Here is a 19,822-nt window from a genome sequence, read left to right as displayed (position 1 = left end):
TCTCTCTCTCTCTCTCTCTCTCCTTCAAAAATAAATAAAAACATTAAAAAAAATTTTTAAAAAGACAGCAAAGATGATCTTATGGCTCCAAGAATACTAAGAAGTAGAAGTCATAGAACTAGGCTGTAGAGCCTTAGTTTTCTGGATGGTAGTGTGACCTTAAGTTATCCAACCTCTCTTGGCCTTCCGTGTAAAAAGAAAATGCCAACATTCATCTTACCTACTCACAGGGATTTTGTGAAGAGCGCAATAGCAACAAAAACATTAACAGAAGGTTTTGACATTAGTTTTAATAGTAGAAGCAGTAGTAACAGGTGGTGTAGGTGCCGGGAAATGTGTGTTTTATATCCATCATTTTATTTAAGTCACACTAACACCCCTGGAGTGGTTACTGTTGTCCTTCCACACACATAAAAGTGAAGCGAGGAAGATTTGCCTTGCCCAAAGAGACATGATGTGTAAGTGACAGAACTGGGTGTTAATTTCACTTCTGTGATATTAACAGTAATCCCACACTTCCCTGGGACCACGTGAGAAAAGCAAAAGCCGGTTGAAAAGTATGGAGCTTGGCACGAACGTGGGTTATTTCAACTTCTCTTTGATTTCCACTAGGTCATTCCATTTGCTGCTGACTGTGACCTGGATGAATGCACCTGCCGGGACCCCAAGGCTGAAGAAAATCAGTAACTGTGGGATCAAGCCCCTCCTTCTACTGCCCTGGAGGCAGTAAGAAAGAGAGGCCTCCACAAAAGGGCATAAAAGGTGAACAGAGAAGAAAGGTCACGAAATGAAGGAAGGAGGAAGAGCATGAGGATCTCGTGGAATGCAGGAGGATGTTTCTAGGTGCCGACTATTGCATCAAGAGGCCCCAAGTAGGGAAGAATCATGGGCAAAAGTTTCTTCAAAGGGGCAGTTGATTAAAAGTGGAAGGAGAAATATGATAGATATACACGGACCCTCATCCCCCATTTATATTCTATTCAACCCCATCCCCGCCTCTTGCCCTGCTCCCCACTCTGCACCCTGCCAACTATTCAGCCCCACCCAACTTGCAAACCAGTACCAAAATACTAGAAGAGAAGTTGCCAGGGACACTCTGTAACACCCGTTTTGAATGGATTGCCATCTTTCAGGGCTCTTCTGCTCTAAACTGGCTCCCTTTCTTTTGTGTAGTCTCCCTTAGTAATGATGAGGTTAGTTATTAATTCTTTATAAGTATTTAAACATAATTATATAAATATATTATATATATTATATTTTTTGCTGTCTACTAAGCTAAAAAGTATACATTGTTCCACACATGCTGCTGTGAAGTTCACATCCAAAATGAACACTGAGGATTTGAGGACAGAAAGACAAGTTCCTCTGCCATCGTTCTATTGATGAGAATTGGCAGGGTGAAAGGGAAGTGGAGAAGGAGAGAGAGAGAAATTAGGTGGCGTTCTTGATACATGTCAGCTAATTTACCTTTTCAGGAGCAGGAAGCTGGACCCCATTTGAGGAGGTGGAGGATGGGGACGATAACATTAAGAGATGGCAAGTTGGGTGGGAGTACCCATTAGCACTAGGCCCAGGGGAACCAGAGTGTGGTTCTTGTGTATCTATCAAAAAAGACTGTATTCACTACTTTTCACTTCTCAGAACTCTTGTTTGGAGTTGACGAGACCCAGGATTCTCTACACTTTCAAGTGTGGCTCTTACTAGTCAGTCAACAAATTTGTACGAGGGCTGGGATTGCCAGGATTACAGGAACTCACACATTCCTCATGCTCGGCCTGTGGTCTTACTCCTTCTAAGTCCCCAAGCCTGGCCATCATTCACAGACACATGACCAATGTTGATGTTCTGGAGGAAAAAAAAAATGTCACGGACATGACATGGGGGAAAGTGGGAGGAGGTGGAAGAACGGGCAGAAATGGAGGAGCCTAGGGAGGCCGTGGTGGTGGGAGAGGCCATGGGAAAATCACGGCCTCGGGCAGGAGGGTGAAACAAGTCAGAGATTCAGCCTTGTTCCAAGTCTCCAAAACAGATCAGAGGGGAATCCGTCAAGCAATGCGGAATCTGAGGTAAATTCTATTCGAGTGCAACATATCAGATCTGCGACCTAGAGCTTTTCATTTGAGCAAGCTTTGGAAACACGTGGAGCAAGGGTGACACTCTGTGGGAAAAGAGAAGAATTTCAACTATTTAGGGTCCACTTTGTTGCCATTATCCCCTCTTGTTCAATAGATGGACTGTAGGTAAAATGACCACCGTGTTAACCTGCCTGCATTCACGTCCCAGGCTTACTCTTCTTGCTCATGGTGTATTTGCAGTTGTTTTTGGTAACAATTTCTGGATCAGGCCTTTGGGGAAAGAGCGTTACCTTCTTGCTCAACACTTCAGTTTGTCATCTCAAGAAGGGCTGGGAGTCTTGCTTCCCTCAAAGCTACTTCTCCAATGGAAGCAAATAACAGGCCAAATTAGCATGCAACCTTGGTCTCTGAATCATCTGCTCCTTGGCTCTGACCATAAGTCCTCCACTTTTCCCACCAACACCGGAGCAACGGCTTTGCAAATAGGAAGGGGAAACGTTACTTACCGCGATCTTGAGCCAGACTTCACGTGGGAAGGAAAATATTCTGGAATGGGAAAAAAAAATTTATCTCCAGGGATATAAAATGAGGGTGGCGTCATCACTGGGGAAAGGAAAGAGCAGACTGCCCGTCCAAAAAGCCCTTGTCCTCTATGTTTTTAGCCCCAATGGAACCCTAGGCACCTACCGTTCATTGGATTCATATTTAGTACCCCAAGAAGAGAATAAATATTTCTGGGATTGTAGTAGGCTTCGATATGGAAAGGACGATGAAAAAGTTTAGATCCTCCATTTTTCACAAAGTCGTACAATTGTTTTCTTGGGGAGAATTTCCAAATTCTTGGAAGTGCATCAAGCTTTGTGTCAGCGAATGCTGCTTTGAGATTGAGGCAACAGAATAGGTATGTTGGGCATTGCCCAGCTCAGGAAGGCTACAGCCCCCCACAAGGATGTGAGCCTGCGGTTCACGCCAGTGTGGGTCTGTGCTCAGTCTCTCCCCAGGGGGAACAGTGAGCACACTTCTCTGTCATACTTCATTTACAAATCTTTTATTCTCCACTGGCGACATCTGCAATGCACCACCACCCTGGGAAGGTGAGAGGGCAGTTCCTGTGGTGTCTGGAAAGCCCTTCTGGCTAAAGGCTGCCCGGCGCTACTCCGCGATGGCCATTCAGAGATGGCAGGCTCTTCCAGCCCTTGTCCCTGGACCCTGATGTGTTGAGCCCTCATGTCACTAATAAAGTGGAAGGACTGAGCCAGCGTGGTCATAGAACTCCGGGAGATATCAACTCACACTCCATGTGGTGGTCTGCACTTGGCTGCTCTCACCCAACCACGGGGTAACGGAGGACCTCTCCCAAAGGCCCTTCTATGTTCCAAAGTCACTTCTCTGCTTCTTTTTTTCCTAGTAACTAGGGGCTCTGGTGTCAAGGTTGCCCAGGACTAGGCTGACTCTGGTGGTTCGTGTGACAGTCTCCAACCAGAGAGATGAGAGGAGAGAGTGAAGACAGATGGGCAGCTGGCAAAACTGTACATGAAAGGGAAGAGTTATCTTGATTGTCTCCTTTGCTTCCCTCCATCACAAGGCATTGCACTTGGCATTTGCTCTATACTCTGTGAGATCACTATTGAGTGCGTTAGTTAGCACCCCAAGGGGATGGCTTGTTTGGGAACACAATGAAAGGAGCTGATCTACTGTATTGTAATGTAAAACAGCTACAGCCAGTTATTTTGTAAGATTATAAGATGTTCATTAAAAAATCAGCACAGAAAATGTGAAGTGTCTTTGGTGTCTTATTCTTTGTTCAAATCAACCACCACTTCCAAATCGCTTCCCATTCGCTTGGGCCAGTCCAGACGTCGTCATCAGTTAATTGATTGATGGATTCCTTTTGGTCACTTAAGAGTGATTTATTAAGTAAGCGGCACATGTAGACAAAATAAACATGAAATTTTATGAGAGGAGAGGACGCGTCCCAAAGCAGAGCGCACAGTAGTGATGTCAAGTGTCTCGTGGGTTGTAGAAACAAAGGCTGGCATCTATGGGTCAGAGGAAGTAGGCACCACTCCTGGATGCCAAAGATGCATAGCGCTTGAAGGATGGTCTGAGGAGGAGGCATACAAGCTTGGTAGACAGAAATGGGAAAGAGGAAGAGGATAGTGCAAGCAAAGTGAAGAACAGGGCTGAAGAGAGGAGGTAGGTTTGGGGAGAGGCTGGGTGATATTGGACATCACTGAGGCAGGCAGAACTTGGCCAACATGTGCCATGCGTTTGGCAAACTTAATCGCAAATCTGCACCCTCCATATTCTCATTACATCGATAAGGATAGCAAGTGTCAGCCTGGTGAGGGAAGTTCCTTAAGTTCGTATGACTGGTCTCTGTTTTACGCCTGGTTCTGTGAGACAAGGAGATGTGAGAAGGAAAAGAAAAATGGTGTTGAAGAGGACATGAAAGGGAAGGGGGAGAAGTGGAGAGAAATGTCAAAGGTGAGGGCTTTGCGTTAAGCCTTGAACGTTAAGCATGGACCCTTGAACATTACCGTCACTGACAGAAGAGGGAAGCCAGGAGGAGTGGTCTTTGGAAGAAAGCACATATATTTGCTATTTGATAAAATCAGTTGGAGGGCCAGGTAGATAATTACTTGGAAATTTCCTGTGAAGTCGTGTTTAGCACCCAGGAAGAGGCCTCTGCAGCTGGGGGCAGCCTGCCAGGGTCTCTGGTCATGCCAGGCATCATTCCGGTGGCCTGAAGGGCTGAGTGGTTGTCTTCACACGCCTGTTAGCCATTTGGTAAGACCCATGGAACAGATAGGTGGGAATGTGTGCTTGGAACTTGGGGGAGAGGTTTGTGACTAGAAATAAACACTTGAGAGCAAAAAAAAAAAAAAAAGTTACCTGACATTTTCTTTATCTCACAAATTGCTTTCTTCTGCTTTATTGCTACCCGTGGGTAAATCAGAGCAAAATCAGCCTTGTCTGTTTCCATTTTACAGATGAAGAAACTGTCAAATTATTGAAAACTTCAAGTTCATATAACTAAGTTCAGCTTGGGATGGGAATCCAAGTTTTCCGTCTCCGAATGCCATATGCATTCTACTCCAGGATGTGGCCCACTAGGCCCAGAGCAAACCCATACCTGTTTTAGGTGGGAAAGTTAAGGGTCTTTTTACCTGTTTATGTTTCCAGGTGCTCATTGGTTTCCTTGTGGCTTTGTTAGTAGCTGATGGTAGGAAAACTGAGAGTTTTCTAGAGTGCTCTTCCAGGGCCCTCTCCTCATGCCAGGCCCTGAGTATAAGCAGACGCCCCTGCACATGCCAGTTAGGCCACAGCTGGCCTGAGACTTCTGGCAAGGCTGCCTTCTCACTAATAGCTTCCCCGGGGATAGTCCTGGAGAGAGACTTTGGAGCTCTGGTTTCCATTGACTGACAAACTTAAATGACATGATGAGTCACCCGTTAGCTGGGAGACTCACTACTCTTAGATTCAGGCCAACTAGATGATGAGGGGCTTAGCATGGGGAGGATGGGAACGAGACGGTTTTCCACTTACAAATAGCCCCATGGTATCTCCAGAGCTGGCTTTGGGTCTCTTTTGAAGTCACCCCAGAAAGACCACTGATTCTGGATCCATAACATTTCAGGTGGCCCGATGATTAGCTCAGACACAAAAGAGTGTGGTGGTGAACATCTGGTATCTCATAATAGTCCACGCCCATAAAATCTACCTACGTCTTGTGTATTGGGGTCTGGAATGAGGTAAGACCAGTTTAGAGAATAGATGGCTATTTTCGAGTCTGCCATGGTCTGAGTCTACATGGGTCGAATGCACATTCTTCCGGTCAGAATCCAGTCTGGTGGTCAACTCATTGGGAAGTATATGTGATTGGCTACATTCAGCAACCTGCTAATGATCCCTTGGGTACATTCTTTTTTTTTTTTTTTTTCAATTTTTATGTTAGAAAGAAAGCATGAGTCTGGGAGAGGGGCAGAGGGGGAGAGAATGAGAGAATCTTAAGCAGGTTCCACGCTCAGCACAGAGCCCAATGTGGGGCTCGATCCCACAACCCTGGGAGCATGACCTGAGCTGAAATTATGAGTTGGACACTCGACCAGCTGAGCCACCAAGGCGCCCCTGGCAGGGTATATTCTTAAAAGAATCTACAAGTCTGGTTAGAATCCCAAGTCAGTATAATAAAAACATTTCTAAACCCTGAAAGTTAGTCCAGAGTAACTGCAATTTACTAATATTCTTTGAATCAAATTTCCTTCTGAAGATAATTTAATATAGACAGCTTCCTTTTCTTTGTCTTTGTCCACATGAAAGTCATTTATTCAAATGTAAAAAAAGTTATAATAAATAAAGGGAGAGTGTTGACTTTTTTTTTTTAATTTTTTTCAACGTTTATTTTTGGGACAGAGAGAGACAGAGCATGGACGGGGGAGGGGCAGAGGGAGCGCGAGATCATGACCTGGCTGAAGTCGGACGCTTAACCGACTGCGCCACCCAGGGGCCCCGAGAGTGTTGACTTTTTAATGACCAATCATGTATCAATTTGCCTTTCCTCCCCATAACTGCTATCAGAAGGCAGTTGCCTTTTGTTTTTTTTTTTTTAATTTTTTTTTCAACGTTTATTTATTTTGGGGACAGAGAGAGACAGAGCATGAATGGGGGAGGGGCAGAGAGAGAGGGAGACACAGAATCGGAAACAGGCTCCAGGCTCTGAGCCATCAGCCCAGAGCCTGACGCGGGGCTCGAACTCACGGACCGCGAGATCGTGACCTGGCTGAAGTCGGATGCTTAACCGACTGCGCCACCCAGGCGCCCCTGGCAGTTGCCTTTTCAAAAATGTTTACACACGTACAAGTCATATATTTAAATCTCACAAAAGGCTATAAAAGTTACAGAATTTCCCCGTACCACAACTCCATATGCACAGGTCAGAGGGCTTTCTGAATAGTAAGTCACATTGTGTTAGGACACAAATGACTTCGAGGAATGATTTTGTTGGTGGTGAATCAATCACCTTAAGAATGACCTGTGAGAGGGGCGCCTGGGTGGCTCAGTTGGTTAAGCATCCGACTTCAGCTCAGGTCATGAACTCATGGTTCATGGGTTCAAGGCCCGCGTCGGGCTTTGTGTTGACAGCTCAGAGCCTGGCGCCTGCTTCGGATTCTGTGTCTCCCTCTCTTTCTGCCCCTCCCCCACTCGTGCTCTGTCTCTGTCTCAGAAATAAACATTAAAAAAATTAAAAAAAAAAAAAAGAATGACCTGTGAGAGGGATCCCAGAGCTTCTTTAAAGTGTCCAAGTAGCCTCCACTCTGGGAAACATTGCGTATTAACTCAACACTGCTAATGCCTTTTCCACTTTGGTGGATGATCTGCTGGAGGGAGGCTAGGGGCAGGGATGACTGAGTCTGGACCTTGAAGGTTAGTACCTATGGTGCATTAATGACTCATAATCAGCATGGTGATCTGCAAGGGGCTCAAGCTTTTGTGCCCAACAAATCTGAATTTGAATTCAGACTATACCACTAACTAGATCTGTCATCTAGTTACTTAACCTCTCTGAGCCTCAGTTCCCTAAATATCTACCTTTGCAGCCCTGTGCCTAGCACATTGCCTGAGCAGTGCAGACAGGAAGAAGGGAAGGAGGGAATGCCAGAAGCAATGTGTGTAGACTAAGCTGTCAAGAAGTTTGCCAGTGGAGAAGATGAGGGAAGTGCCTCTAAAAAACTATTTTTTAATGTTTATTTTTGATATAGGCAGAGCATGCGTGCAGGAGGGTGCAGAGAGGGAGACGCAGAATCCAACGGAAGCTCCAGGCTCTGAGCTGTTTGCCCAGAGCCCGACGCGGGGCTCAAACCCACGAACCATGAGATCGTGACCTGAGCCGAAGTCAGACGCTCAACCTACTGAGCCACCCAAACACCCCGAGGGAAGTGCCTTTGAATGGCTTTTATTTTATTTTTTTTATTTTTTTTTTTATTTTTTTTTTCAACGTTTATTTATTTTTGGGACAGAGAGAGACAGAGCATGAGCGGGGGAGGGGCAGAGAGAGAGGGAGACACAGAATCGGAAACAGGCTCCAGGCTCCGAGCCATCAGCCCAGAGCCCGACGCGGGGCTCGAACTCACGGACCGCGAGATCGTGACCTGGCTGAAGTCGGACGCTTAACCGACTGCGCCACCCAGGCGCCCCATCTTTGAATGGCTTTTAAAGACGCTTCAAATCCTCACTGTGATACTTGGACATCAGAGGGTCTCCGAGATGTGTGCCATGATTATTATATTCTCAGGACAGGGCAGCTAAGAGAATCCCGTGTGGTTTGGCTGCCAGATGTCCTAGCCTACTGATTCAGAGAGAAGCAACGTGGATTGTAGGGAGATGGTGGTAAAAGTGGCACTGAGCAAAATGAAGTGGGCTAAGGGGAAATCTTCGGAGTTGGCAAAACTACTGGGAAGCTCCAGATATTTGGACTATGTCTGGAAAGTTGCACTAGATATGTGGAATGCTGGTTATTGTCTTAAAAAAAAAAAACAACATTAAATTGCTGAATGCATCAAGTTTGTAGAAGAGTACAACTTTCTACAAGGATGGAAATGTTCTCTTCTGCATTGTCCAGTGTAATTAATAGCCATTAGTCCTGTGTTGCCATTGAGCGCCTGAAGGGTGACCAGGACGACTGAAGAATTAAATTTTAGATTTTACTCCGTTCCAATAATTTAAATGTAAATAGTCGCAGGTGGCTAAGTGAACACCATATTGGACAGCACAGTTCTAGAGTGTCACACAGATGAATCACTCACATTTGCTTTTAAAATATGCTTTGGACATCATTTTTTTTTTTTTAATCATGACACTTATGTCCCATGGTTAAAGTAAGGGTACATCACGCCTAGCGAAGTATTTGATTATATTATTCTACTTTAGGAGAATTTCAGTTTAATAAATCGTATACAAATTTATACATCCGGAAACCTCAAACCAGCAATAAGAAAAAGCAAATAAAAGGTCTCTTACTGGCATATAGTTTCCATAAAGTCTATGCAGTTTTTTTTTAACAGATCAGGTAACAGAGTCACCACTGGGACGCACACTTTGGGAATTCAGACAGTAACAGAGGAGTGGAATACTTAACAAAAATGGGACATGAGAAGTTTTCAGAGAGATTCACAGAGGCAGGGTCGGGATTTGCACCCTGAGAGTCTGACCCTAAGCTCTGTGCGTTAACCCACTAAGCTCCGATGGAACACCCCCGTCTGGGGAAACCACACACGTAAAACCCATAAACATAAGTACCACAGTCCTTAGTTTTGTAGGTTCTCGGGCATGAAGGGGTCTCCAAAAGACTGTTGATGCACTCTAGCATTTTCCTCCATGAGTTATCCTGCTTTGTCATGAATCAATCTAATTACGAAAGAACTCACCATCGCCTAGGGCCATATATTTTATATCCGGACTCCTGTGACCTTCGTGGAACAAAAAAATAAATAAAGAACCGGTGATCCTGTTTTATTCAGTAAATATTTACTGAGCACCTGTTCTGTGCCAGGCACTAGGGATACAGTGGTGAACAGAACAATGTCTCTGTCCTCATGGAGCTTGGAAAGAAGTGGGAGACAGACGAGGCAGCTGGAAACGTATATGCCCCTGGTGAGGAGTTCCACAAAGGAAACTCAGGTGCCGTAAGGCGGCAAGTAGTGGCTGGGGGTGGGGAAGTGCCGGTTCATGTGGGGAAGGTGAGAGCGTGCTTCTTGGAGACACGTGGAGGTGAGAGAGGGAGCCCTGGTGAATACCTGGAGAAGACCAGTCTGCACAGGGAACGGCAGATGTGAGCTGGGACAGAACTCAGCATGTCTGCAGAAGAGCACTGAGGTCAGTGTGGCCGGGGCAGAATGAGGGAAGGGATGGGGGGATCGGGAGGGGTCCTGGAGGGTCTCCTTGGCCACGACGATGGCCCTGGCTAGTCCTCAGAGGGAAAGTGTTTCCCACAGCGGCTCGTCTGTGCTTGCACCTAAGCCATCCCCTTTCCTGTGGCACTCTCACCTGTCCTCCTCCTTCCCACTGGCCTTGCTCTCCCCCTGGCTGCCATCGCCTCCTCAACAGACCACAGTGATGTTTCCAGGCAAGTTCCCCTCTCCTGCCTCTTACCCCCAACCCACTGGCACGTGGGGTCCAGGTCATTCCTCAGCTCCCATCAGGTCACCGATGCCTCAGTGAAGTTACGTCATAGACTCCGCATGTCCTTCCTGGTCAAACTGGTATCAAGACGGCCGGCCCACTGCACTGACTTCTCACGGTTTCTGATCCAGGGCTCCCTCCCTCCCATTGAAGAGTAATGTCTCTGTGGCCCCAGAACCTCATGCCTGTGCTTGTCCTGTTCCCTACCCTGGACTGCCTTCCCTCTGCCTCCTCGTGCCTCAAACTTCATTTCCTCAGTCTTTTCTGCCATTCTCCAACTTCACGAAGCTTTTCTTCATTCTCCTCTTTGATGAGATGTATTGAATCCATGAACCCTTCCTGTCCTCTCTTAGTAGAGTCAATCTAGTTGACTGGTGTCCTGTTACCTGTGTTCTTGTCCCTTCCCCCCAGATCAAACTCTTTGAAGGCAAGTGAACTCAGCGGCACTAGGTCATTTGATGACTCCTGTAAGAAGTAGAAAACAGCACGCTTTCATCTGAGTGAAAGCCAACCAGCATCAGAGACCATGGCTTGAAAAAGGTAGGCCAGGCCTGATTTCTGGCCCTGGGAGCAAGCAACCATGAGCAAGACACAATGTCACATCTCTCCACGGTTGTCCTGGAAGCACTATCTTACTCACGTTGGAATCTCTGGCACTGCCTTGCACAGTGCCCCGCCTGAATAAAGCCTTGGAATTTGCTAGGCTAAGTTCAACCCTGATTTTTATGGATGTGAGGCTCAAAAGAAAAGAGGATGCTGTGTTTGGGGTTGGCGGTGGGTGAGTGGGTGGGCCCGTGGACGCTTGAAATGTATGCTTTGATTGGTTCTTTAACAATAGCCCAAAAAGTGATGGTGAGAGCAGGGCAACACAGAAGATTGTGGATTGTGAGAGCATAGTACCAAAATGACTCATTTTCAAGTTGACTGTTGAACTCAGGGTTCATCAGTCAGTTTTCTGTTGAGGCCTGCTTGAGCCCAGCTAACAGATATGCACATTTCAGTCTTAGATGTGTAGTCCACAAGGATTGGGAAGAAGCAGTAACTGCTGATCAAGCAAGAGAGAGAATCTAAGAGGCTACCAGGCAGATGAAATTTAATGATCTTGAGCAAGTTACTTAATGGATGGAGACTCAATTTTCCCATCTTTAAGATGGAATGATCATTTTCAACTTAAAGAATTTTCATGCAGATTTACTATAATGAACATAAAGTACATGCCATGGAATTAGCATTTTATATCATATATGTTTGTTGTAAGTATTGTTACTCAAGGTAAACAGAAGTGTCCCTGATACAGAAGAGACCACAAGGAGCAGAATATTGAGGATGATGATTGGTGATTGGCTGGCTTTTGAGTTTCCACGCACTTTCTGGCCCAGGATGTGAGTTATTCTAAAGGGCTGCTTGGTATTGTGCACGCTCTCTCTCTCTCTCTCTCTCTCACACGCACACACACACAGTCCATGCGTGCAATTAAGTGTTCTATGAACCTGTGGCTAGGTTTTAAATTTAATTTCATTTAAAGCTATGCTGTGCGCCAGTTTGAGGCCTCAGATTAAATAGTTAGAATGTGACCCCAATTCCAAGTATTAAAGGAAGGAAAATTAAAAAAAAAAACAAACAACAACGATGTCAGCAAGACAATGTAATTTATCCATGATTTCAGAGGGTAATGCTAATGCCAGAGCATGTCCCAGAGCTCTGCTTGGGAAGCATGCTCATTAAATGAGCAATCTGTCTCCACCCATAATAATTTTAGAGTTAGACAATTTACCTTCATGCAATAAAGAGGGCCCCAGGCAATGCTCATGGCTTGGGGAGAGTAGCAAGTTTCCCTCTAGATATAAATGAAGCTCCCAGATACGAAGGCATCGTGTATTTCAAGCCTTGACTCTCTCAAAGTACATTCCAGGTACTTACATATTCATGCTAGCTCTTTCAAAGAGTATAGACTTCCGAATCAAGACTTAGAATGGGCTCCCAGCTCATGGAGAACTTAGATAGAAGACTGAACCGTTCAAGGCTCATTTGCAAAGTGGGGGATGCGTTTATATTGCAGAATTGTTATGCACATTCAATTGGGTAACATTTGTAACCCTTGAGAGCGTTTGGCACGTAAAGTGTGCTCCATGTGAATTCCTTTCTCAAAGCATAAAATCTTGACCTGAGATGAAGTGGAGTGATGTTGAGCAAGTTAGTGGCTTGAGACTCAGTTTTCCCATCTGTAAAATGGAACCATAGTTCCCAACTTAAAGAAGTTTTATGCAGACTAACTATAGTGAACGTAAAGTATGTACCACAGAGCCAATTTACCTGGAGTGCAATAAGTAATTATTAATAATCAACATTTGCTAATGAATGAATTTCCTTCTTTACCAAGGAAGTGCCAAATATCACCCTATTAGCATTTCAGATACACTTAAAATATCACCACTTTTATTTCCAGTCTCCACTCCTGCTATGTTTTGCGTGGGAATTTCCTCTAAGCTAGTTAAGGCTTAGGGGAAGAGGGAATAGGACAGAAAAGACTTGAATTTGGAGAAGGGAAGAGTTGCAAGGTCTTGCAGGTCTTGCAAGTCTTGCAAGACCTGGGGGTGAAAGCAAGGTCACAATTACCAATTGCCAATTCCGGCAATATTCGTTTTCCAGGCTTTAGCGGGCCTTCCAGGCCTTCTTTCCCATAGACAACTTGGCCGGCCAGCCGTTGAGCTCACGGTCACATTCTTACCAGGTTTGTTTCTTTGTTTTCACGAATCTCCTTGCTAGCAAAAGCCTCATCTAACCCTGGGCTTTGGACACAAGACCCTGCCTTGACCTCAAGCTTTCACATATTCTGAATCCACTCCTCGTGTCCCGCTGGCCTCACCCCGTCACTGCCTTTGTGGTCTCGTCTCTTCCGCTTCCGCATCTCTCCAGACTTGCCCCTTCATCCCACTGTCACCCACATTCCCGTTGCCCACCCGTGCCAAGACCCCGTCTTCTGTTTGATCAGACCAAGGGTTTTGAGATCCCAGGTCCGTGTCCCCGGTGAGAACACCACTTTGGAAGAGGAGGGCAGGCGGCAACAGGAGTGAACGTTTGCAGGGAAGAACTCTCAAAGTGCCTGCTCATACCCTGAAGAATGTCAGCCTCAGAGTTTTGGAGGGAAAAAAACCCAATTTGTCGATCAAGTCGCTTTTGGCTCTCTGTGGAGTTTTCCAAATTTCTTCTGGAAGGCCCCCATTCTGTGGCTGGGGGTAGGAAAACCCACACCTGGGAGGCCTGCTTGTCTTTTCCATGCCCGTCTTCATCCTGAGCATTCCTGAGAGGTACCGGCCGTCCCTGCTGGTGGCCTGGCCCCGGGCTCTGTGGGGAGGAACGCGGCCACACTCAGACATTCCAGCGGCTGCTCCAGGCCGGTGGCACTTCGTGAAGTCCTGGACCACACCCTCTCTTTGGAGTGTTTGCTGGTGTTGCCATGGCAACCAAACACCCTTCCTTTATGCCACCCCCCTCCCATTCCAGTCAGCTCCGTCACCAACACCTCCGTCATGGGCCTCCTCACATCCCTCCCCAGTTGCCCGGGGACACAGAGCCTAGAGGGTGAGGATCAAGACCTCCTCCCCTGGCTGATACCCGGGAGTGAGACGGCTTGGAGGGTCCAGGGGGCTGACTGGCCTTTTCAGTCAGACCTTGGTGTAGACACAACAGATAACATGGAAGCCACAGAGTGCCGTGGAACGCTTCCCTTCTGTAACTGTATAGACACCCGAGCAGCTGAATGGTCTGTCTGAGAACACCACCAGGCTGGAGACTGGGGATGAGACCTACGCCTTATACCAGTTAGATCAAAACCCCGTGGGCTCAGAGGGGAGTTCAGGGAGGAGTCCCACTTCCATGAATGCCAACAAACTCGTGTCACAAGGAGCCTTGAAAGTGCACAGGCCCTGTGCCACCGTCATGTCTTCTCCACGGCAGGCACTGACTCCGTGCCAGTGACCCCGGGGGAAGAGGCACGATCGGATGTGTAAAGGTTGCCGTGTCTGCTGTGCTGGATGCAAGAAACACCGCAACCCCCTCATCGGCAAAACAAAACAAAACAATGGATCAAAGAACGGTCAAATTTTGCTGCTAGTTCAGTTCGCTCACCGTGGTGACCTAAGACAGATTCCAGGTTCCAGGGGTGACGGAAAGTGGCTCAAGCGAACCACACGGCAGCATGCGGTAAAAAAAAAAAAAAAGACACACTGTGAGGGGCGCGTGGGCGGCAGCCTGCTTGGGATTCTTTCTCCCTTTCTGTGTGTGTCTCTCTCTCAAAATAAATAAATAGACATTAAAAAAAAAACAAAAACAAACCAACAACCGAAAGATGCATTGTGGCTCGCATACTTAGCTGCTGTGTGGCCTTGGGCAAATTACTTACGACCTCTGAGTTTCCTCTGAGTTCAATGTAGACAGTCGCAGCATCTGTGCATAGGGTTCTCGTTGGGGTGATTAGACAAGAGAAGCCATGCCAAGGTGCTCAGTGCTTGGGACATAATAAGCAATAAACACACGTTACTTGCTGTTAAAAACAAGAGCCTCTTGGGGCACCTGCGTGGCTCAGTTAAGCATCCGACTCCTGGTTTTGGCTCAGGTCATGATCTCACGGTTTGTGGGCTTGAGCCCCGCACTGGGCTCTGCATTGACAGAATGGAGCCTGCTTGGGATTCTCCCTCTCTTCCTCTCTCTCTGCCCCTTCCCCAATCACGGTCTCTGTCTGTCTCTCAAAATAAATTAAGTAAACCTAAAACAACAACAACAACAGACTCTTTAGCCACAAAAGAAATCTCACTAAACAGGATAAACCCTCTTAGAGGAAGCTCCGTTTCAAAGATACAAAAGGATCTTTTGTCACATAAAAAAGAATGCATAAATATGAACTTAGAACATGTTTTCTTGCCACCCTATGTTGTCGATGTTATCAAGAGAAAGCTACTGATAACATCAGGGACAAATCTGGCTCCATTTTAGTGTCCAAGGGGCACAGAAGAGGGCCAGGGAGTACCCCTGTTGATGCTTACGAGGTGTGTTCCAGGCATTGTGCTAAGTGCTTTCAAAAGCATCCTCTCCTGCAAGCCTCAGGCTGCCTGTGTGGTTTTTTAGCTACTGTGTCTCAGCTCAAACCCACCCTTTTGTATCCTGCTTTGCAATGCTGCTTTTGGAAAACTGCAAACACGGCTTCCTTTTTGTCTGTCAGTTCCATGTTAGGTTTTGTCCACAGGGGGGCAGGAGAGGAGACTGGAAGGAAGGTGGAGGGAGATGGGATTGGTTCCTTCCTGTCTGCTTGCTGTTTGTGTCTATGCCATCCTACCAGTGGCTTTTCACCGTGGTAATAGCCCCGCATTATTGTCTCCATTATCTACATGTGCTCGAGGAACCTGCCTCGTTATGTTCTCACAAGAACCTTCCAGCACTGGGCAAAGAACCTCTCCTCCTCGGGGGCATCCAGCTTCTGTTAAACCAACTTCCCCTCTTTGTTCTTCTAGCCCAAGGGTAGGGGCTGCTTCCTACAGTCATTATTAGTACCTCTGTGCTATTTTGGGGTTTCAAATATTTTCGCTTTTCTGATCCTCCAGTATCTTTTAAATAAATCCCTATATTAAATTCTCCCTGTTGAAATCTTAACTGAATCCTAACTGATACACTGCTCAAGTGGCAGAAACAGATGAAGACTTTGAAATCCTTCGTTTTATGCCACCTAACATACCAAATCAACACCATTAAGACTATCTTAAAATACAGATTTAGAAATGAAAATGGCAGTTCAGAAAACATAAGTAAAATGCTGTGAAATTGATTATGTAGTAATGGGGCCAGAAGGCCTCAGAAATGTGTTTTTTGTTCTCTATTTCCATTATCAGTGCACAATCAACCTGTATTCACTTTTGGACGTATCACAATTTATATACGATATATGATGCATACATCATAGATTTTCCTAAATAGTCCCAATTTCAGATAGTCTGTGCCAATTCTGCTTCAGCTAATTAGGGTGAACAAAAGAATGGCACACATCTTACTATTCACCATTTCCATACCCACGTGAGGCACTGATCATGGGTCTCATCACTCTCTCTGGCTAGATACAGATGCATCCTCAGAATTCTTTTCAAATCACAGGCAGCCACTACCACTTGGCCAAATTTAGCACTCAAGTAGAAACCAATTCTCCAACCCTGTAATCAATCTTAGGGTTCATAGAAATTTTACTTTTAGCATCAAAATTTCATCTTCCAGATCATCACCCTAAAGAGCTACAACATTCCTGTGCCAAATGATATATATGTAATAATTTTTAGTTTGAAGTATATATTAAGACCCAGTCAGGAAACGGCACACATTTTAGGTAATGCAACAGAGGAAGTTCCAATTAGAAAGGTTGTGGAATAAAAGAAAGGGCATATAGAGAATTGTGGGGAAACCCAAAGATGAGCAGCAGCAGGAAGCAGCTCGTGCTTTGAGAAGATGAGATAGTGCAGCCAAAGCCCAGGAGGTGGCGCCACCAGAAGGGAGTTGTAATCATGGCAGAGCTGGAGGAGTTCTGAGACCAGATAGGCAGCTGGAATCATGAGGGAGATGCTAGAGACACTATCCAAGTCAGAGAGGGAGAGGTACCCTGGCTTGCTCCCTCCTCCTGTCCTCCAGTCTTCCCCCAAGCGCCTCCATTGTCTGGACCCCCTCCAAGTGTCTCCATTATCCCACTGGACTGGAAGCCTATTGACATGAGAGTCTGGGAAATGTAGTTTATAATAGAGTCATCTCTATGTGACACGGAGCAGAGCAGCAGAAGGTTGGAAAAGGGATCTGAGGACAGACAATTGGCTTTTGAGGACTGTAGGCATTACCATGTTATACTCAATAGTCACCAGGACAAATGCAGTGAGGGCATGTCCAATCTAGCCTTACTCTTGGGCACTTAGGTCCTGCGACATCACCAGGGCATTGTGTGAGGTCGTTTCATCTCTAAGCCAGTAGGTCTCAGAGCACTGTCTGACCCATGGGGCAGCAATAGCCTCAGGGTCACTTGACATCTGAATCCTTCTAAACAAAGGAAGTTGTTCCCAACTGTTAAGCACAGAACATAGCTGAGGTTCTCCTACCCGGAAAGGTTGTAAGGGATCGGTTAATCCCGATTCACAGCGCTGTGTCAACAGGCATATTCATAAACTCTAACAAAGGGCACTTTTGGTGAAACATGATGTCAAAACCTGCCCATTCTTACAGGAATCAATCCAATTATAGCCTACACTGCACAGTCCCAGAACAAGGAGGAATTTTTTTTTTTCCTCACTTTGGAAAAGTGCAGACATGAGCCAAATCCTGGAGTCCCACATATATCCAGAGAAATTGTCAGCTATCCTACAGAATGCTGAGGTTTCATTTGACACTAAACCGCTCGTTAATTGGCACAATAAATCAGGCACTGTTGACGGGAGGAGGGTTGGAGGCTGCAAGTTATCAAAATCAGAGCTGGGCCTGAATCAACAAGCCAAAGGATGCTGCCCTGAAGGGGCAGGAGGTTTTTCCCCAAGTTCTCTCTCAGACATCGGGTGTCACCATGTACGTATGTGCAACACAGAGACCAGGCCAAAGAACCACTAAAGCCCAATACAGGGCTATGCCGAACAGACAGAGCAGGAGTCACAATTTTTTAGCTCTGCATTACAGTCATGTGACAGACAACACACCAAGCCGAGACCAAATAAACAAAAAGAGACAATGTGCTTCGTTTGCACTCTGAGCTGTTTTCTTAACGGTAGCGGTTAAGTTTGCACCGATCCAGCCACCTTCTCTCCCACTGCCTGAGATAGGGTAACAGGCCCGTGACCTGGAAAAATCTCAACGGGAGGAGTTTTTCCCTTTCTAGGAAACACAGGGAGAAACAAACTCCTAGGAGGCAGTGGCAGTATGGTTTCACGGTGAGAGTCAGACACCTGTGGTTGAAATGCCTGTACTTGCCCTTAGCTGTGACCTTGGGCACGTCGTATCAAGTCTCTGACACTCTGCTTTCCGCTTAAGAGTAGTCATTTCACAAGACTCCCGTGAAGACTGAAGACTATTTTGCAGTGAAGCGTTTAGCACAAGTGCCTGGCACGCATTAGGTGTGGGATATGCACATCACATCCGGGAAGTTCCAAATGCAAAGGGACAAATACTGTCGTTGGAAGAAACCCTTCCCTTCCAATAGCTCTTTTTGATTCCAAATTGCCTTCTCCTTTCTCTTTCTTTTGCTGGCCCTGGAGCACTCATCCCCGCCCCTCAACCCAGGGTTTCCATGTAAGTTTCTGAGGTTCACCTGCTCAGATGTATTGGGATGAAGTGGCCATCTTTCTTTTTGCTCTCCTCTGTCGGAGCAGAGACTCAGCATGTTATGCATACATAGCCCAACCTGCACTTTCTACTACACTTTCCTCTCCTTTTTGTGGTGAGTTCATGCCTAGGGGAGGGCAACCTCGATGCTCCGTCACTGGCTGGCTGGAATAGGTTGTGTTTGGCCCCTGATCCGATCCCCTTTATTTAACAGACCCCCTTAGTGGCTTAAAACAATAACTGTTTTATTATGTTGCATAATTCTGGGGTCAGGAATTCAGGCAAGGCTTGGCAGGGTGATTCTTCTCTTCCATGTGACATTGATAGAAGTTGCTGGGTGGTATGCAGCTGGCAGAGAGACTAATCTTGAGGGTCTAAGACAGCTTCAGTCACATGTCTGGTGCCTCAGCAGGAATGTCTAGAAGGCTGGCTCAGCTGGAGCCGTGGATCACAGTGCTTACACGTGACTCTCCAGCATGGTGGCCTCAAATTTCTTATGCGGTGGCTCAGAGCTCCAAAGGCAAGAGTTCCAGAGAAGGAGGCAGAAGCCCCAGGGCCTTTTATGACTCAGGCTGGGAAGTTACAGCATTATTTCCATCATAATCTATTGGTTAAAACAGTCAACCTGCCCAGCTTCAACGGGAGAGTCCGTAGAACACACGTCTAGGGGGAGGGTTTCGAACAATTTGTGGCCATGTGTGACAACTGCCACAGTCTTCACCTCCAGATAGTTCCTGCTTGTATAGGGGAAACTGCTCTCATCACTACTTTGTGAGAGGGCCTGCTAAGTGTGCAGACACTTAACATCTGTTTTTGGGGGATAATGGGTGGCAGGAGAGAGAACATCTATTTAAAGTTACGTGGTAGAGAGGGAAAAAAAGTGGTTGAGTGCTTGGACTGAGCACCATGAAGCATTTCATACCGCTACCCTACCCCAAATGCCTCTACTGAGTCACAAGACAGGCAAGTATCGGGGAGGGCCTTTTGCAACATTGGCCTTAAACACCCAAAGGTAAGTAGTGACTCCCACCATCCTGTACTTCTCTCTCATGGTTCTCTGCACTCCGGTAACGACGGACTCAATGTCTGACTCTCTCCATAAGATGCCAGGTTCTGCGATGAAGAAGCAGCTTGTCTAACTCAGCAGCACACGCTGGGCACCGGGCATCGTGTGTGAGATAGGGTAGATACTCAGTAAATACGTTTCATTGGCTAATTATCTGGATGGTGCTAGA

General features: G+C 46.3%; 1 protein-coding gene across 4 annotated transcripts in view; it reads left to right on the top strand.

The window, feature by feature from the left end:
- PAPPA2 (pappalysin 2) overlaps positions 1-3,848 on the top strand; it is a 280,558-nt gene extending 276,710 nt beyond the window's left edge. For all 4 annotated transcript variants that reach the window (XM_040446705.1, XM_040446706.1, XM_040446707.1 and 1 more), the window contains exon 23: positions 613-3,848. In XM_040446705.1, the coding sequence (XP_040302639.1) occupies positions 613-687 (75 nt within the window). In that variant the 3' untranslated portion in view covers positions 688-3,848. The remainder of the gene's footprint in view (positions 1-612) is intronic.
- The last annotated feature ends 15,974 nt before the right edge of the window (positions 3,849-19,822 follow it).

Source organism: Herpailurus yagouaroundi, unplaced genomic scaffold, assembly GCF_014898765.1.
Source record: "Herpailurus yagouaroundi ecotype Mexico unplaced genomic scaffold, PumYag 195, whole genome shotgun sequence".
NCBI classification, from domain to species: domain Eukaryota; kingdom Metazoa; phylum Chordata; class Mammalia; order Carnivora; family Felidae; genus Herpailurus; species Herpailurus yagouaroundi.
This window is presented reverse-complemented; position numbering and strand designations above follow the sequence as displayed.